Genomic DNA, 26,719 nt, shown 5'->3' with positions numbered 1-26,719 from the left:
GAGCGGTGGCAGCTTTTGGTGACTGAACACGCTACGTGGGGATCGCAGGGATGTATCTGGAACACAAATCCCAGCCTGACACACAGATGAAGCAAGTGTTCCCGGCAAGTGAGCTGCGGCTCTTAGGGCTCAGTGAGAGCCGTGACGCTGTGGCACGGTTCGGGGGCTCGCCGCAGGGCACCGAGAGGCGTTCCGGGGCCGGTGCGCGGCGGGAGCGGGCGGGAGGCGCTGAGGGACGCGCCGCTATTGTGTCTGGCGCTGAGCCGCCCGCCGCGCGCCTGAAGGACCCGCGCGGGCAGCGCAGCAGCTGCCGCCGCGGGCTCAGGCGTTCTCTGCGGCCACCCGCGGACCGGCCAGGACCCCGCGCGCTCCCGCGCCGCCTCGCCTCTACGCGCCGGCGTGCGCGCCGCCGCTGTCTCGCCCTCCCTCCGTCTCTCTCTCTCTCTCTCTCTCTCTCTGCCGTGGTAGCAGGAGCAGCGCGGGCGGCGGGGCTGGAGCGTGGCTGAGGCGGCCATTCCTAGCGAGCGAGAGAGAGCGCAGCGTATCCCCCCCCGGGCTCAGTGGCGCACAGGGTGAGGGGGGCGGCGCGGCCCCTCCGGACACCCCGAGCGGGGCGGGGGGGGGAGGGGAGCGTGAAGGGAAAATGACCGTTGGGCGCGAGGCTGCCGTCACGTGACCGCCGCCTCGCGCGCGGCTAGGGAGGGGCGGGTTGGGGGGGGGCGCGCGCGCCGGGGCAGGTGCGGCTCGTGCGCGCGCGGGGCCGCGTCCCCGCCGTCCGCGCTCCCCCCGTGACGCGCCCGCCGCTCTCTCCGCTCTCTTGTCTCTCTCCCGCCCTCCCTCCTTCACAGAGATGCCCTCGGCCACCAACAGCACCATGGCGAGCAGCACCACCGGCAGCAGCACCGGCAAAGCGGGACCGGGCAGCGAGGCTGCTCCGGCGGCGGCGGCCCCGCAGGCGGCGGCGGGTGTGAACATCACCACGGTGCAGACCGAGGCCATGAAGCAGATCCTGGGGGTGATCGACAAGAAGCTGCGCAACCTGGAGAAGAAGAAGGTGATCCCCACGTCCCCTCTGATCCTCCAGCCCACCCGGGGTGCCCACCCGCCTTGTCCCCCGCCTTCCGGCCGCCCCTGCCCCCGAGCCCGTCCGGCCTGTTTCCCTTCCGCTCCCTTGTGCCGGGCCCTCCGCCGAGCCCTCCCGGGTTGTTCCCGGCGTGGCCCCCAGAGGCCGCCTGCTGGAAGGTTCCAGAAGGGCGAGCGCCGCTCCCCCGGCCTGTCCCCTTCCCCTCCCGGCGTCCCCCTGCCCCCTCCCAGGCCGCCCTCCCGTCGCCCCGGGACCTAGCCCGGTTTCCTCCCGGCTCGCGGAGCAGAGCCCGGCGGGGTCGCGGCTGCCGACCCCCCCTTCGCCCCCGCTGCCCGGAGCCCCCTCGGCGGCGCCGCTCCCTTCCCCCTCCTTCCGCCTTTTGTTCCCCGCGGCGGGGCCTTTCCCAGCCGCGCCATCCCGGGGCTCGGCTCCCCACATGCCCGCTCCGTGCAGCGGCCGCAGCGCGCCCGGTGCCCGTGGCCGGCGGAGCGGGCGGGCAGAGGCTGCGGTGCCCCCGGTGCCGGGCACATGGACGCGGAGCTGTAACATGGCGGCGGCCCGGCCTCCCCGGCGGAGCTCATTGTGCCGCCCGCACAAAGCCGGGGCCACCCCACCCCGCCCCATGTCACCGCTCGCTTTCCATCGCCCTAAGCTCAACTCTTTGGGAGCCTGAGCCCAGCTGGAAGCAGCCTTCCACGGGTTATTTTTAGAAAGAGCAGCTACTCAATCCCTGGTCCTTGGACGGTTCGAGTTGTGGCACGAGAGAAAAAGGCTGTCGTGGTTCCTTCTGGCGTGTTTTGTACCTTCTCGGTGGTGGCAGATTAAATGAGCTTTGCAGGGCTTTGCAATCTCCAGAGCATGAGGCGTCCGTCAAAAAAAGAACATAGCCTCAAGACTTGCCTCAAAATGCCACAGTCCAAGTTAAAATTACAAAAAAAATTGTATTTGTGCTAGACCTCTAAATCTCTTATTATCCTTAGAAGTGAATAAGCACAGTAAGTGTTCTATTCATTTTTTTAACTGTCACTTTTGATATTTTTCATAGTGTTCCGTATTGTATAAGGTGGAAGTATTCCCAGTAAATTAGTCTGTACAGGTGGGTTGTAAAGGAGAGAAGCTGTGCTTTACCTGTAAATAATAGACTGTGTGTCAATAATACACTGCATAAATACACTGTATACAGTGTAGCTTCCCACTTCAAAACTGGGTGTGGGGTTTTCTTGGTTTTCAGAAATGACATGGCAAAAAGCAGCAAGCCAGGACATTTTAGGTAAGTTTTAGAATCAGAGAAGCTTTTTCTCTGTGTCTGTAGCGTGTAGACAGGACAAGATGTCTGTTTTAAACTTGGCTAATACACAGGAATATCTGCACAGCCAATACTGGTCCTCAGCTTGAGAAGGAGAGCAGATCTTTCTGTCTCTGGTTCTTTCAATACAAAAAAATTGTTTGAAAATTAACTGTTGTATCCAATATACACAAAAATCCTCTGAAAATATTTTTATTATGTTAAAAGCATGTATTTTAAAAAACAAAATCAGCAAGTGAACATTCTGACCTGTTCTGTACTTGGGAGTAATCAAGAGGATAAAGCAGTGTTACTGGTGTGAGGGTGCTTGGGAGCAGTATTTTTATTTACCTTTAAATAATTTACACTTGCCATAGCCATTCCATTCTATTTGAGCGAAGTTTTAGTTACAAGTGAGTAGACGAGACAAAGTGCCCTTTTTTTTCCTGTTGGAAGATGTTTCATGAAAATTATTGAAAGCATTTATTTTTTTAATACTCTGTGCTGGGCAATGTGGGCTTAAAGAACAGGCAAGAGCTGGGGCTTAAAAAAAAAAGAAAAAAAAGCTCTGTGTTGTTTCTCACTGATGAATTAAAGTTTAAAGATTCCTAAGTCTTAATGGACTGAAGTTCTGAAACTTCCTGAAGGAGGACTCATAAGCACTACAAAAGTCATGAGAGAAATGGTGTTTGGTGTATTAAAGCAGAGGAACTCATTTGTGGGCTTCAGCCTCTCCCTTGGTGGGGGAGCCAAGGGTTCCGTAGTAAATAATCTGTCCTTTAATAAAGAGAGCAGCACATGCTTTGTGTCTTAAAACAAAGCTCATTGTACGCATCAGGATTTCCTTGTATTTTGCATCTTTGGACAAGAATATATTTTTAATTTTCCCAACCATCCAGAAAGTAAAATTGTTCTGGAAACTACACAGACAGGAGTGGATGAGAAATGCAGTAAATCTCACTGGGAACTTGTGCTCAGTTGGACAGTTAATCCTTTCTTTGTCAGCAGCTGCTAACGAAGGCCAGTAGAGATGGTTTTCAGAGCTTTGTGTCATAGAATGAACACAAATACATACTTAGACACATTTCTGAAGGATGAAAAATTACTGCTCTGGAAGAGGTACCATCTTAGGTTTTAAATAAAAGGAGTGTGCAGCTTTTAGCAGAGGAAAGGTCACTCTTCATAAAGGAATTTGGAATTTTGGAGTGAAGTTTGTCATGTTTACCTCTAAACACAGAGGATGAAATAATGTGGCTACCAAAATACAAATTGAAATAATATTTGCAACTTTGGTCTACACTATTTTGAATGTTTCTGTATAAACTAAAACCACTGGATTATTAGTTACACTTCCATTTTCTTTTCTTAAATGTGACATCCTTTGAAAGAATGAGTATTTCTTTTGTTAAAAGGGACTGGGATAAATTGAATTGCTATTCAGAAATGAATGTGAAAACATGGCCTGAAAATGTCTGTGTTCCCCTCATCTCTTTGTATTTGGAAAAGATAGGGTTGCTGTTCTCTGTTCTTAGATGACAAGATATTTTTTTTGTGTGCATGGAAGGGGGTAATTAGGTAATCAAAGGGATATTTTCTCTCCAGGACCTTCAGGTGTGCAGCTGAAGTTTATGTTGACAAGCTTAGTTAATTTAAAAGTTGCCTGGACTCCTCCAGGTGTTTGTCAGGTGTCTGGGGTTTGAATCCTGCCAGATATCCAGGTTCTCTGGGAGAAAATATTTCACCTTCAGTTTCTCCTTCTCCCTGGCTCTTCTGTTTTTTGTTTTTAGAGGAGAAAATTCCTTCCAAATTTTAAGTCAATTGAATGTAGATCAAACTCTGGTTTTGTTTCGGGGCTGAATGAAGAAAACCCAGTTGTTTCTGCTTTCATCTTGTGTAATAGGGCATGAGCCATGTAAGAACAGTTCGTCAAACAAATGTTCTGCCAAAGGGGCAAAATAATTAATTTGTTAACACATGAACTAGGGGATGGGCAGATGTTCACAGGTAACATGTGAGCTTCAAGCTTGATGTGAGCTTGGTGTCTGGAGTTGGAAAGATGGCACATACTGCCTGTGCCTGGTAACTTGAGCTGCTGTCACTTTATCAGCTTGTCTGAGTTTCCTCCTGAGTGTAACCCTGGCTGGGGTGCAAAATGAGCAGTTCACAGGTGCTGCTGTCCTTGCTACACTAGAGCTCTCACAGAGCAGCAGGTGGACATTTGAAGTTGATGTTACTTGGTTCAGTAAAATGTTGGATTTCCCAAGGGGAACAAGAACCTGTAGTAAAAGCTGGGATCAATTTTCTATTCTGGTAGCAGGAAGTTTGAAGCTGCCCATTGGTAGCAGCTCTCTCAATGCTTTTGTCTATGATTTGGGCCACTTGTATGTTCAGACTTGTGAATGGCTCCAGAATGTCTCCTTGGGAGGTTTGGTTTGAAATTAATCTTTGAAGATTTAGCATGGAACAAATAGTAAAATTCATTTCAGGCAGTGTATTATAATCCTGAATCTTTCTTTTAAACCTCTCTTAGTAGGAATTTTAGATATCAAGCTTCAGGTCTGAAAACCCAAGCAGTTTATATGTGAAATCTTGTGATAGTTGGTGCTTTGAGGTTTCAGGCTGGTCTGTTTTGGTTTTAACTGGTTATTGTAGAATAGGGATTGTCTCACAGTGAGTTCAGTTAACTAGATGCGTGATGAATCCAAGGAACTGTGAAACATCTAGTTTCAGTTTTTCAGATGCTGCTTTGGGGTTTGGATCATGGTTTTTGTTTGAAGAAAAAGACATGCAGAATGTTGGAAGACACATTTGTTTTCTAGAATTCACTTGTAAAAGTAACTTTTTGGAACAAAAATGATGTGTAGAGCAAAATCCACGTTTCTTACAGTGTAGTCAACTTCCCCGTAAATTTTGAATGCTTCTGTAGGAAATCCTGTATGGTGGTGATTTGGAAAGAGCATCTCTGCAGTCACCAAAACGTGGGTTTCCACTCTTCTGTGACTTAATTCTGGTTACTGAAAGCTTTTTCTGTCTCTGGGATTAACTGATCATGAAACTGCTGTCTCAGAACTGATATGTCCTTGTCCTTTGTTTAAAACTAATACATTATGCAGATATTTTTTTCTAAACCATCAAACTTCCCAGACTGTGGGGAAAAATGCACCCACCAGAATATCTACTACTGTTACTCAAAAAAATCAATTCCGTTTAAACAGAAGACATGTAAATGCTTTGTGTTCTGGAGTGTTGTTATTGTGTCCTTCCATCTTCCTGGTTCTAACTCAGGAGTGAAACAGCTTCTCAAAACTGGTGGGTTTTGAGAGGTTCTGAACCTCCTTGCTTTTTGATTTTTTTTGGGCTTGTTTTTTTGAAAAAATAGAAGACAGGTTTTGGTTGGTGGGGTTTTTTGGTAATTTGGTCATTTCTGGGCAGTTTTAGCTGCAAAGCCATGAATAAGTGTGGAGGTGATGGTGGAGGACAGACAAATTGCAATGCAGAGATGTAAAACAGGTTAATAAACTTCTGATTTTTAACTTTATTAAGCATTTATTTGGCTTCAATGCGAACTGTATTACACAGCTGTTTTAAAGTTTGGGTTATCATAATTGCTTTTGTGCTGTCAAAAACATAAATTCAGTTTTTGAGATACCTCAGGAGACTAAGAATGTCCTTTCCATCTTTTCTTAACCTGTAGTAGAGTTTGAATTACTAAAGATTTACTCCAGCTGTTGGCAGAGGTTACCTTGTCCCCTTGCAGTTTGTTGTGCACACTTGTGCTGCTGTAATTGGTAGAACCATAGCATTGAAATTATCTGGTTAAATATAGAGCCTCCCTCCTGCTCCTGACCCCCTTTTTTAAGGGTTATTTTTAATCTGATGATTCCAGTGATCCAGTTTGCAGCACAGCACTGGAAATGGTGGCTCAGTGGTCAGGCATTTCTAAAACCAGGGTAGGTTTGGAGGGTAATGCCAGGTAACTGCAGTTTTTGTTTCCACTTCAGGATGATCTTTTTGAGACAATTCAGAGGAGGTGAAGATAATTGTCTATTAGTGCAATGAAGTAACTAGTTTTGGATTCCTATTCAAGTAAAATCCAGGGCTCATTAAGCAATGAGCACCACAGTCCCAAGAGCCTGTTAGCGGTGCTTTTTCCTCAGAAAACTCTGAAATACTTAAGGTATCCCAGTGGAAAAAGCTGAAGCAGAGTGGCTTGCTGCCTGCAGAACTGGGAGCTGCTGACTCATGAGCTGTTCAATACACAATTCATGTGCTCACTTTGCCCCTGGATGATTTTTTTCCTGCTGGTTTGGTTTTCATGCTCAGAGGTATCTGTCTGAGCAGTGAGGGTGAAGTGTAAGGAGAGGTAGGATGAAGAGAGACTTCCCCTCTTGCAGGCAGTGCAGGAATTTCACTGCAGCTCTAATTGTTTTACAGCTCTATTGCTGCTCTTGGACTGCTGTTAGTTGACAGTGCAGATTAAAAAGGAAAGCATTTTACTTAATATTTCTGTGTAATGCAGCTTTGGATCTTACAAGTGCTTTGCAATGATAGAAAAATGCTTACTTGGCAGTCAGAATCTTTGTGGTAACATTTAACTAAATGCACATTGACTTGTCCTCTGCATTGCAGCTGACAGGGCTTTCCTTCCTCTGCTTTTACCTTCCCAACAGGAATATTTTGTAAGAAGGAAATGAGAGGACAAGTAACTTTTCTTCTGTTCCTAACAGGAAGAGACATGTTACCCTTGGTTTTTTAGTTGAATAAAAATAAGCAAAGCATTTACATTTGACCATTCAAGAAAAACCTTGTGCATTGTTTAGTATGTTACTGCAATAGCTTAATCTGAAAGGACCAACCATGCATGGAAATCGTATACAGAAAAAAATTGTAGTTATTTAGGGTATTTCTGCCTCTTCCCTCCCTTATGCCCTCAGCCACCAAAATGGATTCTCTGCCTCACAGTGTAATTTTGCAATATATGTTGTTTTTTTCAACAAAGTCAAAGTAGTGTTCTGGATTACAGTGTTCCACCCATTTTGTTTTACTGTTGTTGTTTATGGGTTTGTATTGGAAACTGGATCACAGAATTTGTTTTAGTGCATTTTTGTAGACCCTGTTCAAGCTGGCCCTTGTTTGCAGTCTGTTTACTAAGCAGCCTCACAAACAATTGCATCAGGGTGACCAAGAGAATTACAATCTGCAGCAGGGGAGCCAGTGATTTGAGCAAGTAGGAACTTCCTTTGAAATGTGCTTGTTTGCAAAGTCCCTTTGCTTTAGGATTTCAACCATCAGAGGTGTGGGTTGACCTGGCTTTGCACAGGGGCATTGCAGTGGTTCAGTTATTTTACCTCCCTTTTGGCTGCACAGCTCAGCCACACTCTCCCAAATCAAGAGACTGTCCTGTGATTGTCCAAGCATGTCATCATCTGCTCTGAGATCAGGATGGGGAAGAGTAACCTGACCTTGCTTCCTGTTGAGATAGATTTGCACTGTGCCAAATGCTCTCCAGGCTGCTTTTTTGATCTGTTAGGAACTGTGGCTGCTGCATTTAACAACTGTTACCATGTAGTTTGTCCCCAGCATGAAATTCCCAGTAATATATTTTTGGAGCTCTGCAAGTTCTTGCTTTGACTTTGCCTAGGCCATTGATGGTTCTGATACACTGGAAGGTGAAGTAGTTAAATGTTCTGTCTGACATGGAGGACTTGAAAAGATCCAGCACCAAAAAATATATCAAAAGGACTAAGCCTCATAAGGGTTGATAGGGTTTCAGGAAATAATGATGAGCATCAAATATTTCAGAAGAGGAGCTTGCTTGATAAACTGTTCCACAGACTTTGATCTTTCCAAAAGTCTGAGACTGAGTATAGAAGTTGAATTAACTAGAAAAATACCAGTAAAATGTTTTAACTAGTAAGTCTGAAGTGAAGAGCAGCAGCAACCAAACAAGGTGTCACTTAGTGGCAAATGTAAACCCTGAGGCAGTGGTGGTATCAGGGTTTTGATTCTTTGACATTCAAAGTTAAGTGTTCTCCTACTTCTTGTGTTTTGTCATCCTAGATTGGGAAGATAATGGTTAAGGATTTGTTTTAGTAACTTTTTTAATTACATAATGGCAAACTCATTCAAAATACAGTAATTTGTGATAGTATGGAAATTGTGAAAACGGTGGAACAATTAGGTGCATTATCTTTAGGGGCTTTGCTTCCTTTTGCAGCCCTTTGTAGTTAGCCTGTAGAATTTGTCACTGGATCACACAGGAGTTTTACCTGCTTCTGGCTGATGCCACTCTTCCATGTGGTTTCTATTTAAGCAGATGAGAAAACTGATCCTGCTGAAAAGTAGCCTAATGATTCTTTTTTCAGTTTCTTCTGTGGGAAAAAAAAATCCTAATGCCCTTGAACAAAAACTATTTTAGAGCTATTAATATGAATTGTGTTGGTGGGCATTCTTGCACAGAGGATTAGAAACTGTTTAAAATTCTTTACAACTATCTTAAGTGATAGAGCTAAAGAAAATTACAGTTCTGAATCTTAATAGCATTGACAGTGGGGGTTTGCCATCAGATTTTTGGTATTTTAGTGATAAAATGGTGATAAGCTCTACCTCAGTTCTCAGTTCAGCTCTCTGGTGTTTGGACTGAAGGACATGTATATTGAGAGTGCTTGTTCCCTTAGGAGGAATGTGAAGGAGGAAATTCCAACTAGCCATGAAGACACTGTAATTGCCAAATAAAGAAGATAAAAATATTTACCTCTTGGGAAAATACTTGTGTTTTAACCTAGTTTTTCTTATTACACTTTTTGCAGGACAGTTACGTGCTTGTGTAACGTGGTACAGTCTGTGTAGTGTAATATTACAGTGCATAATTTTGTTAGCACAAGTAGAAAAAAATCTTTAAACTGATTTTTGCCTCTTCATAACAGCATTTTTCTTTTGTTTCAGAGCAAACTTGATGATTACCAGGAACGAATGAACAAGGGAGAACGTCTGAATCAAGATCAACTGGTAAAAACAACTAAAAAAATCCTAACCAGATCTCTGCTAAATTGTTTTGTTGTCTTTGTGGGGATGAGTTTTTCCTGCCTCTCTTCTTTTTGGGGCTGGTTCTTAAAGTAGGTTATTACAGAACTTGATTCAGCAGCAGTTTTGCAGTTGTAAATAAAAAGCAAGTATCAATTTAAATTCAGTTGTATGGTCCAAACATATTCATTGATACTTCAAGAAATTACCAGATGCTCAGTCTTACGTGAAGTTGAATCCTTAACAATTGTTTTCCCAGTTTAGGATCAACAGTGTTTTGTTGATGATTTTTAACACTGAGAAAGTGAAGGGACAAAAATGTTCCCTCTTACTAATGCAGCTGTTGACACTTAAAAGAATGAAGTGCTTCCCTTGATCCTTTGGATGATGTAATCTTCAATTTGGTAGTTCTGTGCCACCTGAAAACTGAAATATGAGATCTGCGTACTGTTAATTTGTAATGGCCTGTTGTGAAGATAAACCACGATAGAGAACTGACAACATGTTGAGGAGGGAAGCTCATGGTTTTTATGAAGCTTGACTACCAGGCTTGATAAAAATAATCTTAGTTTGGAGAAATGCATTATTTTGTCACGGCAGGAATGTAAATGTCTCAGCCATATCCCCCTGATTTGATTCTGATTTGACGTAAATTCTCAGAAATACCAAATGGGTTGAGGAATTTGGTTTGCTTTGGTGCAGATCAGAGTATTAGGTTTAAGAAGATAGCAAAAGCAAAGATTTCTGGAGAAGGGGATATTATGCTCTGTATATTCTGATTTTGACTCTGACTTCATTTAACAATGCATTAATTCTCAAACTCTTGAGAAGTTTTGAGTTGCCAGATTGTTCTTCTCCCCCATTCTCCCAGTTGTTAGTTTTTTTCAGGAACTGGCTGCAGCCAAACATAAAACCAGTCCATCATCCATGTGAGCACATAAAGGCATGTATGTTTAGCATATCTAAAGAAACTGGAGACCCCAAGGACCTACACAAGTCTTTGATATCTGAGGCAGTGAAAATCTAAATTTGCCTTAACACAGTTGCAGTCCCATTCAGGGATCCTGTGTCTCAGTTCAGAGCTAAGAACTGTGTGAATTTATTGGAAGTATATATTCTGTTGCTGATTGTTTACATTTGTGGTCTTTCTGGTTTTTTTTAAGGATGCGGTGTCAAAATACCAGGAAGTGACAAATAATCTGGAATTTGCTAAGGAGCTGCAGAGGAGTTTTATGGCTCTGAGCCAAGATGTAAGTAAAGATCAAGCATTACTACGTGGGTTATCCAGACACTTTAAACTCTTCCACTGAAGCAGTAGTCACTTCTCTTTTCAAGGATGAACTGCCCTTGATGTCTTCTATGTTTGACTGTTTTCTTCTACTTTTTATGGTAGTTGATGTCAGGTTTTCTGAAGAATTTCTGATGTACTACATAAATGTATGGAAACAAGAATAATGCAATTTTATGACACAACACAAGTGTTGAAAATGGTGATTACAGAACCAGATCTGCCATGCAACATTAAAGATGGTCACTTACTGCCATTGGTAACATTTTCTTAAATGGATTTCATAGGGTTTTCATTTCTTGGTAATACAATCTGAAACTACATTATGGGACAATATTATTTTTTTAAAGGGTAAATTAACTGGATATTGTGAAATAGGTAGTCTTTTGAATTGGTGTTATATAAAGGATTCAGAATAATAACTGTAATCAAGAGTTAATTTCTAAAAATTTGGGAGTTCTGGAAAGAGCAGCAGCCTTGGAGCAGTTGGTTGAGTGGATGTTAATACAGCTGACTGCTCTAAGGAGAGTGTAGTCATCTTGTGAACAGGCTGGGATAATTTGAATGTTAGCAGCATCCTTGTGTTATAAACTGCTTTCTACATTGGCAGTGGCTGTAAATCAATTTGTAGGACTAAGGCAACTTGTTTCCTTATTTTCTGGCATCACAGTTCCATCTGTGTTTATGGAATGTTAGTAATGGAGAACATTCCTTTCCTGGGTAAGTCTGTTGTGAAGTGTTTCTCTCATCAGCTGACTGCTAAGACAAGCCAATGAATGCAGGAGTACCAGATTAGTGCTCTGCTTTCAAATTGGTTGTAGTTTTCCCGGACTACAATTTATTGATTTTAAGATACGTCTTTGATTTTTAAAAACAAAATTTCAATGTTTCAAGTGGGAAAGTTACCATCACAATAGATTTTTTGGAAGAGAATATTACATTTCCAGCTGAATTTGGGATGCTGGATGCTTGGATTAAGATGAAGAGTGGAAGAAACATCCTGAAGGTTCAGAGTGGTGCTGCATTTAGATCTTGTGGAAGGTTCAGTGCAGAGCATAAGGCTGCTGATGATACATCATCTTCTCCCTGACTGCATCCGTGTTCCTTGCACTGGGAATGCTGCAATGGATGTACATGCTTGTTCCCTGGGGTGTGTGACTGGGGATCTCATGTCCAAGAATTTGTTGAAATCCTTTTTTGGACTTGCTTCTCCCCAGCCTTTCATGGCAGAACATTCCATGAGTTCCCTGTTGTGGTGCATGAAAAAAACAGTCCTTTTGTTTATCTGTTTTAAGCTGATCTCCTGGTAGTTCAAATGAATGCTTCCTACTCTCATGAGCTATGGTGAATAACATCTCTGTTCCTGCTCTCTGTGTGGCCAGTGTGAAAAATCTGGATCACCCAAGCCTTTGCAAATGGATGAACTCAACACTTAGACTTTTCCATTGCCTTCCTCTTTACCTTTTCTTAGCAATTAAAGACATTTCCAGACTGTTTTTCCCTTGGGTCCATTCCAGATCCAGAAAACAATAAAGAAGACAGCTCGTAGGGAGCAGTTGATGCGAGAGGAGGCCGAGCAGAAGCGTTTAAAGACTGTGCTGGAGCTGCAGTTCATTCTGGAGAAGTTGGGGGATGATGAAGTGCGCAGTGACCTCAAACAAGGATCCAGTGGCGTGCCAGTGCTGACAGAGGAGGAACTGACAATGCTGGATGAGTTTTATAAGCTGGTTTACCCTGAACGAGACATGAACATGAGGTAGGGTAACAGCAAAGTGCTCCTCTTTCTAATTGCCAGTCAGTTAACAGTGTATTTAGTATGGTAATTTAAAGACTCAGTAAGAGATTAACTCTTATTAATTAATTTTTAAGGTTGAATGAGCAGTATGAGCAAGCGTCTGTTCACCTGTGGGACTTACTGGAGGGGAAGGAAAAACCAGTTTGTGGAACAACCTGTAAGTACAGTCTCTGCATGAAAAGACAGCACACTAAATTCATGCCTGAACTAAAACACACATATATAAGAGAACATGGGTAGTTAATTATCTCTGAGGTCTTAGAGGAACTACTTTTTCTCAGCTCTTAGCTGGACTGTAACAGTGACTTGTGAAGTTTGTACTCTGTCTATGGTGTATTTTTTTATACTGTCTCAGTGTTGCTCAGTACTGAAGCTCAGTCTGTTCCTGCTATTTCAGCAGTACTCTGCTGCTGGTGGTACTCAGTAACAGTTCTTTGTTTTCTGCAAACCTGGGTGTGAACAAGGTGACAGTGTAATACATACACTGACATGGCCTTCCTTAGTGGGGATGTTCTCTTCCCCCCTAGCTCCTGCCAAAAGTGTTGTGGTTTTGTCCTGTTTTCATTGATTAACTGCAGATCAGGGTGTGACCATGCCAGCCAGGCTGCTTTTATTTTAAATAATTCCCAAATAATTCCCAAATGCCTGGCCTAGGCAGCCAGTAATGCTGCTTTGCCAATGGGGCTGATGTCTTTTGGGTTAAAGTGCCCCAGCATTCATCTGAGGCACTGAGGGCAAGTGTTTTTTGCTTACAAATGCTCTTTTGGGGAAGAACCCTCATGAATCAGGTGGAACCTGTGTAGATTTATTTTTGGCAGTTAGTTGTTTTGGAAGAAATTGTCTTACAGTAATGGTTTTAAGTAACAGGAATAAAAGTCTAGTAATTAAATTTGTAAAATTGATCTCACTGTGAGGTGCTTCACAAAGCTTCTGAAGAGTTATATTTGTTCTAAAGATCCTTCTTGCCCTTCAGATTTTTCTGAATGACAGTGGGTTATTTGTGGATTTATTGAATGTGACCCAGTAAGAGAAGAAATCCTGGACCAGTAGTGCTCATGGACTGACTTGAGGCAGCAACATCTTCCCAGCAAAAGGGTCATAACATGTACATACAATCTTTGGGAGGGAAGGAAGGAGAAGATGATGAGGACTGAGGGGATGCTGATATTTTCCTGCTCCATTTTCCCAGATAAAGCACTGAAGGAGATTGTTGAACGGATTCTTCAGACCAGTTACTTCGACAGCACCCACAACCACCAGAATGGGCTATGTGAGGAAGAGGAGGCAGCACCTGCACCTGCAGTAGAAGACACTGCAGCAGAGGCTGGTGAGAAGGGGAAAATGCCTTGTGACTGACACATTTGTGTTGTTCTGTCTTGTCACTGCAGTCTTCAGAGTGATTAAATTGCAAATGCAGTGTTCACCTCTAGCACTGAAACCATCCAAGACGAAAGTTCTGGCTGCCTCAGGCTGTTCGCACCAGTTTAAACAGAGATAGAAGGGAGCAGTTTCTGAAGCAGATAGTGTGATTGTATACTTAAGAAACGTGGGAATGTTGTATCCAATTTTAAGACAATTCAGGACTTACTTCCCTTTGGTGGAGAAGGCATAGCTGAACATAACTCTCCCTATCAAGAATTTAATGTGGGTTTATTTTAATTCAAAACTCTGAGAATATTTGTTATTACTAATTCTCTGTTAACGCCCTTTTTTTGTTTATTTGTTTCTTTATTCTGAGACACAAGATTTTCTCATGTAGCTTTGTATCTTCTAGGTCTATAATGTGAGGGTGGTTGGGGTCTATTTTTGTTGTTTGGGGTTTTTTTTTTCCCACATAAACGGTTTATTTTTCTTGCAGAACCTGATCCAGCAGAAGAATTTACTGAGCCAACTGAAGTTGAATCAACTGAGGTATTATTCACTGAAACACTGTCATTTTGTATACCTTCAATGCCACTTACTTTTACTTTCATACCCTTTCTTATTTTTATTTTAGTATGTAAACAGACAATTCATGGCAGAGACTCAGTTCAGCAGTAGTGAGAAGGAACAGGTAGATGAGTGGACAGTTGAAACGGTTGAGGTAAGATCTTGTGTACTGCAGGTAAAATTGCAATCCCTGTTTCTGCTGGCTCACAGTTCATGATAGGTGTTAGTATTGCATCCCTTTTCCCCCAATATATAAAAGAATACATTTATTTAAGGAGGCTTGGACTCACTACTCAATTCTTTAATTGCATACTTAGCTCAGGAGTACCTAAAATTTTAAAAAAAAAAAAAAAAAAAAAAAAAAAAACTATTTAGTCTGTCTAAGTTTGCAGAGAACTTGCTTTTCTTCATTAGTGGCTTGCTTGGGAAAACAAGACATAAGAGTCTTGTGCTTAAGAAGACTTTAAAGACTTTTTTTTTTTTTTTTTAAGTATTCTTTCTTTTTGGAGAACTTAGCTTCAAATGTCAAACTTGAAAGTTTATCTGCCCGGCTGATGACAGTGTGGTGTAGTTGTGCTTTCATTAAGAACAGGTCCCTGGAGATGGAGCTGAAAATGAGTAACTCAACTAATACCTACTCCAGATTGTTTATGTGCATCATTTGATGTTAAAATATGCTTGTATGTGTGTATGTCTCTGCTTCCCAGAACTACAGCTCCTCAAGTATTTCACTTGTTACTCCTTTGCACTTGAGTGGCTGTTCACTTGTGCTGTTTGTGGTGCACTGGTGTTGGGATCTGTTCCCAGTTTGGGGATTTACACTCAGACTTTGCTATGTGTACAAGTCCGTGATTTTACTGCACTGGAACCTGTGGTCCTTGTGTATGGGAAGGACAAGCCCCCCGGTTTGGTACATTGGAGCTTGAGTTGTGTCTGTCTGGTAAAAACAAGTATGAGCAGTTTCTTTCAGGTGCTGGAGAGCTTATTTTTGATGATTTTAGCCTTCTGCAGCAGCAAATTGCAGGTGTGGTCAGTTTAGACTTTCTTGGTGCCTTTGGCTGTTGTTAAGTATGGGAGTGGACTAAGTGTTCTTCATCCTGTGAAGTGCTGAAAAAAATAGAGCAGCTGTTTTGATCTGATAAACTAATCTGGCTGATTTTACATTGAGTCTGGCTGCAATTCCTATTTTACAGTGTTGAAGACCACTAAGAGATTTAATAATACTGAGGATGAGTTGTGAGACTGGTAAAACGGAGTAGACAGCTTTGCCATGTATGTGAAGGAGTTTGGTAGTTCCTTGTCACAGTATCTTGTCACAGATATTTACTTACTTGAAAAACTATTAAATTATCACTGCCACTCCCTGCTACTGAATGTGTTTTAAGAATTATCTTAACAAACTGAAGAAATCCTCCAAACCCACACATTAAAGTCATGCTTGGTTGGAGTACTCTTAGAAGGCACAGTATTTTAAAAGTAATGATTGATTGGCTTCAATTATGCCCATTTCATATCTGTGTTTCTACCAGGTTCAGTTCTCTGTAGTTCTTAATAGAAGGAGTATGGATGAAGACATAATTCAAGTTGTAGTTTGGTATCAGACAGATTTCAGAAACTCATAGTTACCTAGTCAGCTGAATCTGGAATTGGATCAGCTTTGTTTTCTTACGACAATACAAAGAATCTGTACTTGAATTGCCCTTTATGTCCTAATGTCTTGGACATGGTAGAAAGGAATAAATTAGAAAAAAATTAAAGTTGAAGCCTGTTTCTTCATAATAAAGAACTTTATTTTCTCAGCTATAACACAAAAAAGGGAAATTGAGAATATTTGCCTGTAAAATTACTCTTCCTGGCACCACTATCTGCTTTCTCAGGAGAATGCAGCTGAATTGTGCTTTGGCAAGATCATGATACAGAATGTGCACTGATAGTTGTGAATTTTGAAATCTGAAAGAGAACATGTGCTCAGAAGATCTCTGTAATTGTTCACTAAGGGGGAGGATATCATCAACTCCTCTCTTTTTCAGTAGCCTTCGAGTAGATGTGATACAGTCAGGATTTCTGTGGTGTGTTTCTAGATTAGAAGTAATGATGTCTTCACAAGGACGTTTTTTGTGGTCCTTCCATAAGTTTTAAATCATTTGCTTGTGAATTTTCCAAGGGTGTTTGGGTTATATGATGTTCTAATTTTGGTGAAGATGTCCTTTATTGGTAATAGTATTCATGGACATTTTTTTATTGTTGTTTTGTGGGGTTTAAATTTTTTTAAACTGCTTCTTCTGTAATTAATGCTTGACTGTGATTGTACACAAAGTTCTCTGTGTCTTAGATTGTAGCACTTTGGTTGAATGGATTTTGAGTAGAATTGAAAACTGTTATCAGACTGATAATACAAGTTCGTTCTGTTGGTTTGTGATGTCATTAAACTTGTGGTTTTACCTTTCCTTCTCTTTTTTTCCCTGTCCTCTGTCAGTCTCCTTGTATTGTGTCTGGCAGCTCTGCCTGCTGACAAGGTTAACTTACCTCACACAACTTGAAATTTGTTCAGTTGTTTCACCCTACTGTGGTTTACTTGGTCAGAGTACCTGATAGTGCTAATAAGACAGAAGGAATAGGTGCTGAACTGTTCCTTTTGACATCAGAAAAGGAGTATTGGAAATGATCATGTAAATTATGAAATACCATATGAAGTTACTGCTGTACAGTTTGTGGAAAAGGAAAACGTTGGATATTTTTGGCACTGTTGTGGGTTCTTGGTAATTCCATCAACTCTTCTTTTTTTCTTGAAGATACTGAATTGTTGTGAATGACTTGGACTCCATAAGTTGAGTGGTAGTGCTCAAATAACTAAGAGTACTTTTGCTAACAATTATGCAGGGGATGAGTGGCTGCAGTTTTACCACTCAAATTTCACCTGATGCTTGCACTTTTCAATTATTAAACTTCATCATGTGCAAAAGGTCTATCTATATATGTGCTCTAGATAATTTTTTCTACTCACAAGGCTTATTAATTCTTAATTTGGAAACAGTCTATAATATGAAATTCAGGGACTGTTTGATAGACAAGAGTTGTGCTTGGTTTCCGGTATGAACTGCCTCAGGGTTTATTTTTCATGGGAATTGTCAAATTGCCTCTCTGTAGTTTGCTACCAGTAGTGATTTGGGTCTGAAGTGGATCTCAAAGAGGACTATAGGTTGTGGTTAGCTTTTAGTTTTATTCAGATTTTCTGTTGGGGATTTGTTCAAGGAACAAGCCATTGAACTTGGTGATGCAACTGTATTTGCAGAATGCTATGGACAAACAAGATTTGAAAATCTGGGCAGGTAGTAGGAATGCTGGAAGATGCTGTAGGTTTCTTGGAGAAATTAAAAAGAAATGTGCAGCCTTTGAGGGTGGATAGTGGCAGTGTGAGGCTTAAAGTTCAGACCTTTGTTTTAGGACTGGTTTGTGAAGTGTCACGACTGCATACAGAAATCTGTTTCTGCAGTTCTAATAAGAAATCGGGTCATTTACATCAATATTTTGAACTTTCAAGGGCCTGTATGCTAATTTATATCCTGTTTAACCAACTTTTAAGACTTAGCTGTTTATCTGGAATGTTAGCAATGTTAGAAGTTCATTGAAATAGAGAAGTGATGATAAGAGACAATGATATTTTTAAAGAGCATTTGTTGACATTGAAAATGGCACTTGTGGATTTCAGGAGCTGCCTAAAGAGCAGGCGAGAGACTGGTTAGGGCCATCAAAGTGCAGCTCTACCATCTTTGTCACTGTCTGTTTTCTAACTGTGTGTTGATGGATGTTTGAGGTGCCCATGTCCAGCTTTGCTGGTTGCTCTGCTGTTTAATCAGCTGCTATCTGAAGGTTCCATTGCAGTTTGTTCTTTTGTTGATGCTTGCCACTTTGGGGTATGTCTTGTGAATCTGAGCTTTCTTGCCCTCCCTGATCTGTGCTTCTGCTTCTGGGCTTCTAGTGTTCCCTCACGGTGCTGTCTGGCAATCCTTGTCATGCAATGCTGCCAGCTGTTCCTGAGACAGTAAATCAGGAAGCTAGGATAACAGTGGCTGTGAAGATTGACCATTATGAAGTCTTAAGAAGGACCAAAAAAATCTAACTCCACTTACATTTACCAAAAAGCGATGAGAAAATAATTTTTCCCCATTTGTGCATATTTCTGAAGCTTACTCTTCCCCTACTTCCTTTAAATTTCCAAATGGTGATAAATTGCTGTCTCAAATCCTGCTCTAAAACCTCCTTGTACTACTGAACAAATACTTTTTTCATGAGGAAAAGAGTAGATGGAGAGAAAAGAGAGCAGAGTGTGAGCTGTGTAATCCTATGACTGCTCGGATGAGTAGCTGGCCACAGTATTGACCTGTCTAGGATGTAGTACTGTCCTTCAACACCACTGCAGCAATTCCATCATCCATAGCTAGTTAGGCAATAGCCAGAAATGCAAGAACTCCTGAGTCACTTGAGTGCAGCACTGCCTTGAGCTGAAATTGCAGTTGGTTGTTGTCTCTTGTTAGGTTGTAAATTCCCTGCAGCAACAGACACAGGCGACATCTCCTCCCGTCCCGGAACCTCACGCGCTCACTGCTGTGGCTCAGGCAGATCCCCTGGTCAGGAGACAGCGAGTACAGGACCTCATGGCACAGATGCAGGGCCCCTACAACTTCATGCAGGTATTTCTGTGCTCTGAACATTCGTCTGTTTAACCCACAGCAGTGTGGATTTAATTTCTTAGTAGTTTTTTATTTTTTTCTCCCCAGGACTCGATGCTGGAATTTGAGAACCAAACACTTGATCCTGCCATTGTATCTGCACAGCCCATGAACCCAGCACAGAGTCTGGACATGCCTCAGATGGTTTGCCCTCCAGGTTTGTAATGGTAAATCCTAAAGACAAATACTGGCAAAGCCTGCAAGTCATCTCTTAGAAATGCTTCAGTTGCTGCTGCATAGTAAAAGGTCACCACAAGTAATAGTACAATCCTGCTATAGTGTGTTTTTCTCAGAAATGTGATTGTGCTGTTTCTAGACTTCAATTGTCACTTGCTTATAGGTTTTGCTTTGAAATATGGAACATCTAAAGCTTCTTTAGTTTTGCTTTGGATTATTTTGGACAACTACAGAAAATGTTCTTTACATGGAAACAGGAGTTGGTAATTTGAGTATAGCTTTGCAGTGCTTAAGGCTTCATCATCTTCATGATGATCAGCTTTCACATAAGTGCTCAGAGCAGGTAATAATGCTATTCTGTAAAAGGTTTGATTTTACTATGTAATAAGTGAAATTACTTTCCTCCAGTTCATGCTGAGTCAAGACTTGCCCAGCCTACCCAAGTTCCTGTGCAACCAGAAGCTACACAGGTAAAATGTTTAGTAAATTCTGGTTTGGATTTGTGTTTGATATTAGGTCTAATTGGAGTTGCAAAAGGATTTATTTCCTAACTACATGAGAAACTCCTAAGAAAAAGATGAGGTTCCAGTTTTGGGAAATTGGTGATCTCCATTGTTGCTGACAGGCATTACTAGTTCCTAGTTTTAGTCTCTGCAGACATTGCAGATTTCCAGTAGTGGGAAGCAGGTAATTTGTTACTTATTTGCAACAGAAATGCCAAAACAAAACCCACTTGGTTACAGGGCAGCCTTTGTCTGTTCAAGTGAGTGTCAGGGCACAAGTAGATCTCATGCATTAATTATATAGAGTTTGTGTTCTGTTTGATTATTCCCAGTTGCTTGAATTGGGATTTTACCCTGGAGTCGTAGAGCAGTCAGCATGAGTTTAATGTTGTTTCCAGTTGAGCTTTAAGTGGAATCTCCTAAACTTGCTTCTGCACTACATGAATGAAGTAGTCACTTCCTTGTTAAGATGTTTCAGTTGTCTGGTGATGAAAGATTTTTTTCTTAAGCATGTGTGGCATCTCTGAGGACTCTGCTGGTCTCAATAATGGGTCTGATCCCTGTAGGTATTTGCAAACCAAAAAAAATCTGGATAGATGATGGATCTCACAGTACAGGCAGTATAAATTGCTTCCTTTGGCTTGTCCAGATTAGGTCTGCAAGGTTTAAGTCACTCATTTATATAGAAAAAGGAGTGAGGGAGGTATTTCTTGAATTTCCTCTGTACGTACCTCCTGAAGTGCTGGTGCTCTCCACAGTTTTGTTGTCTTCTAGGAGTAGACTATTTTTTTTTTGGATCTTGCAAGCAGTAATTAAACTTACTCTTGGCTTTGGAACGTTCCAGTGTGATGTGAACACCCCCATCAGTTACTATCCATTGCTTCTTAAACTCCCCAGTACAGCCTTTAATGCAAGGTTTTCTGCTCTGCTGGCTGGACTTTTCCCTAGGCTCTCTGTGTGGGAACAGAGCTTGTAAAATATAAATTCAGGCCATTGGAAGCCAGCCCTTGTCCACTTGTGTTTGAACTTGGAGCTGTGTGGTATTAGAATGTTGGTGGTTAAAAAGTAATTAATTTGTACTGATTTGAAGATGTGCTGGCACACAGACTAGAGAGTACCATCCACTCCAGAGTTCTCTGATACTTTTTACAAAACTGTGCGTGAGCATCAGCTGACTTTTGGGGGCTTTGGGGTTTATTTTGTCAGGTTCCCTTGGTTTCTTCTACAAGTGAGGGATATACAGCTTCCCAACCCATGTATCAGCCTTCTCACACAGCAGAGCAACGGCCACAGAAAGAAACAATTGACCAGATTCAGGCAAGTCAGGTTTCACAGGGGTGGGAAGAACTCTTGATTGCAGGTGGCATCAAATGTTAGTCTGTTTCTTCATGAATAACATTATTTTTAGCTGATAGGGGTGCTTCATTTCCCTTTAATTTCAAAATTCTGAGCCTGTCTGTGACCAGTAAGACCTCCATAGCAAGACTTTTCATTTGGAAGATTGTTTAGTTGGATGCAGCATGCCAACATCACCATGGGAGCATCAGTATTGTTGGCTTAGGAAATGGGATTTATTTTTTCATAGCAGTTAGCCTGGAAACTTGTTCATTTCCCCCTTCTAGTTTTTTCTAGTTGTATTTCAAGTTAATGAAGGAGAAGATGGTTAGGTTTTTCCTCTCATTATGCCACTGTGAATTAGGCTGTTCAGCTGAAGTAGAAAACAGTCATTAGTAGAGGTGAAGCTGAGGCATTGCCACTTTTTTAAGCAAAGTTTTTGAAGTTAAATTTTTGGTACCTCAAAAAGCTGCTAAAATGTTGTTTGTTTTAATTATTAGGCTTCCATGTCTCTGAATGCAGACCAGACCCCATCCTCATCATCACTTCCCACTGCATCCCAGCCACAGGTGTTCCAGGCTGGATCCAGCAAGCCTTTGCATAGCAGCGGAATCAACGTCAATGCAGCTCCATTCCAATCCATGCAAACAGTGAGTATGAAATTAGTCCAGGATCCCTTTGGCTTGGTGCTCATTCCTTGTGGTAGAATCTGTCATGCAGCTACATATGGTAGTCCTTGGTTATTCACATTTCTGAGACTTGGATGATGCTTTACAGAGCTGTAAAATGGAATTTCTGCTCTTACAGGTATTCAACATGAATGCACCTGTTCCTCCTGTGAATGAGCCAGAAACCCTTAAGCAGCAAAACCAGTACCAGGCCAGTTACAACCAGAGTTTCTCCAATCAACCTCACCAAGTAGAACAATCAGATCTCCAGCAAGAACAACTCCAGACAGGTAAAATTCTTGTGAGCAGGTGATAAGTCTGTGAAGTCCTAGATGATGGAGCAAAATATGGTTCCTTTGCAGACCTTTCCTCTGAGCAGTACCAGATTTTGTTACTCTGTCTAGGTTTGAATATCCAACAGGGAGTGAAATTCAGTATATTACTTGAGCTGTTAAGCCACTTGACTGAGGTTTATATGGGTTTTAAAAAAAACATGAACAGGATTATTCTGAAGATGCAAGCACTAGAGTGAAGTGCTTGCTCTGCTGATGTTAAGGTTGCTTTTAAAAAACAGTGCAATTTGAGGTGACATTCTGTAAAGGAAATAGTAAGCCAGAAATTAGAGCAAATATGAATTTCTTCTCACAGTTGATGTAAGGTCTCAAAGGCCTGGAATCTTGTGCTGAAATCATTGAGAAATTATTTGAATTCAGCAGGCAAAATGCTTTCCAGATTAGCAACTTAAAAAAATAAATGTCTACATCCAGAGCTATTTTTCTCTCAGCACTGCCTTCAGTTTCCACTGAAGTGCTAAAAAGTACTCAATGTGGAGCAAGAAGAAGCCTCATCCTTTTCCTCTGTAACAGAATGTTGGGTTTAAAGAGAGATACATGGGAACATAAAGAAACCCAGACTTTTCTTTTTCCCCTCAATTGTCCTGCAGTGGTTGGTACCTACCACGGTTCCCCGGACCAGAGTCACCAAGTGGCAGGAAACCACCAGCAGCCTCCCCAGCAGAGCACTGGATTTCCCAGGAACAGCCAGCCTTACTACAACAGCCGGGGCGTGTCCCGGGGGGGATCCCGCGGGGCCCGGGGCCTCATGAACGGTTACAGGGGCCCCGCAAACGGATTCAGAGGTGAGCAGCTCTGCTTGACCCTAGGGGAGCCACCAGGTCAGGAGAGCAAGTGTTAAACTGACCAGCTGTTGGGAGACTGGGGTGGCAGCCCTGTGAGACAGCAAAACTTGTAGTAAAAAATCTTATTGGTTGTAGATAAGCAACATAAAATTCAAGTGTATGTTTGGACTCTGTTACAATACAATAGTAAGCATCTAGTGCAAACCCATCAAGCAAGGAATTTGGATGCAAGTTGGTATTTCAAAAATGCTTAGTGTTTCCACAGTGTATTTTGTAGTTCTGTGTTTCATCAGAATGAGAATAGGCTGGTTTATGTAGAAGTACAGGAGCACAAGAGTCCAAAAGTCATTAGGCCAAGGGAATTAACAGGAGTGGAAGAGTGATAGATAAGAGAATGTTTATGATTCGTGGACCTTACACGTGTGGCTATCAGTGTTACAAAGAGGTTTATGTTAGAATAGGACAGAGATTTCCTTGTCAGGTGTTCTGGGATTACTTACAGACTCAGGTACTGTCTTCCATGTTCTCTTCCCCTCTTGTGGCTGGGGAGTAGAGAAGAAATATGTGTAATAAAAATACAGCTGATTGGAGTGTGACTGCAGTAACCACAAATGGGGCATTTAGAGCCTTCTTAGGATCACATGTAGCTCAGAACTCAATGTTCTGTAAATCAAACCTTGGGTTACTGTGAGAAATGCACTGAACGCTGCCTCCTCCCAGTCCTTACCAGGTGTTCATTCTCATTTCTTGTGGTATATTAGCCCTGATGTTGGAGGCATTTACTTGATTTGCAGGTAAGCAGCCCTTGCTAAAGGGATGGGATTTTTTTAAGGTCAAGTATTAAGTGCAGCTTTGATTTCCAAGTGAAAGACTTGTGCCCTGTTCCTTAGGGGGATACGATGGCTACCGTCCTTCCTTTTCCAACACTCCAAACAGTGGCTACACACAGCCCCAGTTCAATGCTCCTCGGGATTACTCAAACTACCAGAGGGTAAGCTACCTGTGGGAAGGGAAATACCTGTCAAAAACACTCAGAGCTGTTAGTGACATCTTTCTTCCTCTGGGACTTAACTTTATTGCTCAGGAAGACAAACTGCCCCTGTGTAGTTTGAAAAAGTTGAACACTAAATGTATCTATATTTCTTAGTTATATTGAGCAACACATCCTGTAACTGGAGAGAGCATTTGTCACTGCACATTTTATTACAGCTGCTAGGCACTAGTGGAAGCACCTAGCAGCTGTAATAAAGATTTAAAGATTATTTTTTAGTAATATGTTCCATGTTGAAGTTACAGGTGTTTCGTCAGTGCATATTGTTCAATTTAGGTCCTTATTTTGCTGGCAATTAATAACACAGTGCCTACGTTTTATGTTGTAACTTTGTAAATTGCTTTGCTTTAGGATGGATATCAACAAAATTTCAAACGTGGCTCTGGACAAAGTGGACCTCGGGGAGCTCCTAGAGGTAATTTCTTGAGTAGGGAATAATTGGTTTGGGTTGAGTGGAAGTTACTGAGCCAATTTTTAAAAGTTCTGTGCTTAAAAAGCAACCTCACTCCTTACTCAGCAGCTCACAATTAATAATAAGCTGATTTGAATTATTGGGATCCTGTGAACTGGTGGTGGAAGTTAAGTTGACTGTTAAATGCAGAATTCTTGGAAAAGAAGCTAAAACAGCAATTGCTGTTGACATTCAGATATAGTAGAACTACTTAACTGTCTTTTATTAAGGAAAGCCTCGGGAAACAAATCTGACAGAGATAATGAGGCTGTAGTTACCTTCTAAATTATATTTTTATCACATTTCCTCTGGTCTTTTTCTTAGTACATTTTTGATGATGGGACTTTTCTGTCTCAGTACAGACATTGCTGTGAGGGCAGCTCAAGGCTGTGCCCTGCATCTGTGAAACCCCACATGGTAGTTCAGTGTTGAGGGATTCTGTCCCTGCCTTGGTCCTAAAAGCCCTGAGCTGTGGAGCTGAGGCCTCTGGAGTTCAGTGCAGCATTGGGCTGAGAGTGTGTTTTAGGAAGCACAGCTAAGTCTGACTGAGTTCAGACCAGAAGATTTAGGACTACTTTTAAACTAACCAGATTTCCTGCAGAATTCAATGCCCTTTTTGTGTTTTGTAGGTCGTGGAGGGCCCCCTAGACCAAACAGAGGGATGCCTCAGATGAATGCTCAGCAAGTGAATTAAACACATTCACAGGATTCCGTTCAACGCCAAAAACACGCTGGCCAGTGTACAATACATGTTACCAGAAGAGTTATTATCTATTTGTTCTCCCTTACAGGAAGTTTGTTGTAAAGGGACTATTTTCATTACCCATAATGACAGGACTACAGTTGCCAGCTTTATATTCCCTGGATATAGAAAGGAACGAAACAACGTTTACTCTGCATGTTCTGTCCTAAGCATCATCTTGAGCCTTGCACATGAGATTCAGATTCCTCACCCTTGCTAAGAATAAAGCAAAAAAGGCAATTTTCAGGGTGATCCAATCTCCATGGTTAACTGAAGTGGCAGGAAAAAGCAAAGACTCACTTCTGACATTTTAAAGTGATTTAACAAAATTCAGATAAAATCTGCAAATCCATAAATATTTACTGTGGTGGCAGTTAAAAAAACTTAAATGTTCCCATGAAAGGATGGAAAAGGTGAAGTGTGGCTTGGTAGAACAACTGCATTTCAGCTTTTTCGTACTAAATCGAAGCACTGAAAAGTTCAAGATGTGTAGTGATGCAATTGCCCTGAATAGAAAGGTGGGCTTAGAGGCAGTTTGTTACAAAGAAGAGGCACCCTTAGCTGCAGCACTCCTCATCACCAGGGCCCTGATTCCTGTGGCTATGGAGTTAAGAGTGCTTGCATAACTGCTAATGTAACTGTGTAATTAATTTTTTTTTTAGGAGACAAGGCAAAAAAAAAAAAAAAAAAAACCCAAAAAAAAAAAAAGGCTTTGATTTGGCACTTGGACAAAATTTTGCAACAAATCCTGAGTTGTAATCTGGATGGCCACTGTATATTTGACGTGAAGTATTTAGATATCTCTTTGAAACACTTTTAAGTTTCTTTGATAGCAATGACTTTTGTAAGGATTGGTATTCTCTATCATTCCTTATGACTTGCACATTGTCTGTCACTAATACTTGACCTTGCTGTATTATCACCTAAATAACTGATGCCGGTACTGATGGAAATCCCTAATGGATAATCATAACACTTTTGGTCACATGTCCTTTTGTCTTTCCTGCAGCCTTGAAGGTTTTAAGAAATCTCAAATGCCTGCTGCTGCTGCCCTTCCAATTGCTGTCTTTTGAAAAGCACCGGTCTGTGTTTGAGTTGATTTCCCCTTTTCAGGGAAATGACAGCCAGCAGTTACAGTTCTAATGGTATAAGCAAGATAAATAAAACATGTTTATAAAAATTGTATCCTGGAACACTGGTTTTCAACGGCTGAAACAGATTTGGTGTGATGGGGTGACATTTCATAAGGTTTTTTTTTCCTTTCTTCCTTTGTTTTTTTGCCCCAATAGTCTCTTTTTTGTGATTAGATGTAAACCCTCCTTCTGTTTTTCTGGTTTTATTCTACTAGCTGTGACTTCTGGGAAACTTTTCTTTTTGATGGACTTTTCCCTTTTTTCTGTATCTTCATCAAGGCAGCAATGTATAAAAGAAATGGCATAAGCCTAGGAGCTGGAAAATACCAAGTCTTGAATATTCAAGTTTTACTGCATTCTTGTGGTATAATCTTTGGAGAAATCACT

General features: G+C 41.7%; 1 protein-coding gene across 3 annotated transcripts; it reads left to right on the top strand.

Annotated features, from left to right (window-relative positions):
• Positions 1–374: 374 nt before the first annotated feature.
• Positions 375–26,382, top strand: CAPRIN1 (cell cycle associated protein 1). 3 transcript variants are annotated; one of them, XM_021555911.3, is made up of 19 exons: positions 376–572; positions 849–1,054; positions 9,315–9,377; positions 10,556–10,642; positions 12,198–12,436; positions 12,550–12,632; positions 13,665–13,802; positions 14,334–14,386; positions 14,472–14,558; positions 18,940–19,095; positions 19,183–19,291; positions 19,720–19,781; positions 21,021–21,131; positions 21,650–21,799; positions 21,957–22,107; positions 22,761–22,955; positions 23,846–23,946; positions 24,358–24,421; positions 25,087–26,382. In XM_021555911.3, exons 2-19 carry the CDS (start codon positions 851–853, stop codon positions 25,149–25,151), a joined length of 2,118 nt encoding a protein of 705 aa, XP_021411586.1. In that variant the 5' UTR covers positions 376–572; positions 849–850; the 3' UTR covers positions 25,152–26,382. The 3 variants fall into 3 exon arrangements, with proteins under 3 accessions (XP_077640478.1, XP_021411586.1, XP_077640479.1); XM_077784352.1 differs by lacking the exon at positions 14,472–14,558 and having other exon boundaries at positions 375–572; XM_077784353.1 differs by lacking the exon at positions 21,021–21,131 and having other exon boundaries at positions 377–572.
• Positions 26,383–26,719: the final 337 nt, after the last annotated feature.

The sequence above is a fragment of the Lonchura striata genome, chromosome 6, assembly GCF_046129695.1.
Source record: "Lonchura striata isolate bLonStr1 chromosome 6, bLonStr1.mat, whole genome shotgun sequence".
NCBI classification, from domain to species: Eukaryota; Metazoa; Chordata; class Aves; order Passeriformes; family Estrildidae; genus Lonchura; species Lonchura striata.
This window is presented reverse-complemented; position numbering and strand designations above follow the sequence as displayed.

What these genes read in the sequence shown, in the direction of transcription:
- CAPRIN1 (XM_021555911.3), top strand. Translation starts at nt 851, where the DNA reads ATGCCCTCGGCCACCAACAGCACCATGGCGAGCAGCACCACCGGCAGC. An exon ending in AGACACTGCAGCAGAGGCTG is followed by an intron (nt 13,803 to 14,333) that starts GTGAGAAGGGGA and finishes TTTTTCTTGCAG; the next exon opens with AACCTGATCCAGCAGAAGAA. An exon ending in GGACAGTTGAAACGGTTGAG is followed by an intron (nt 14,559 to 18,939) that starts GTAAGATCTTGT and finishes GTCTCTTGTTAG; the next exon opens with GTTGTAAATTCCCTGCAGCA.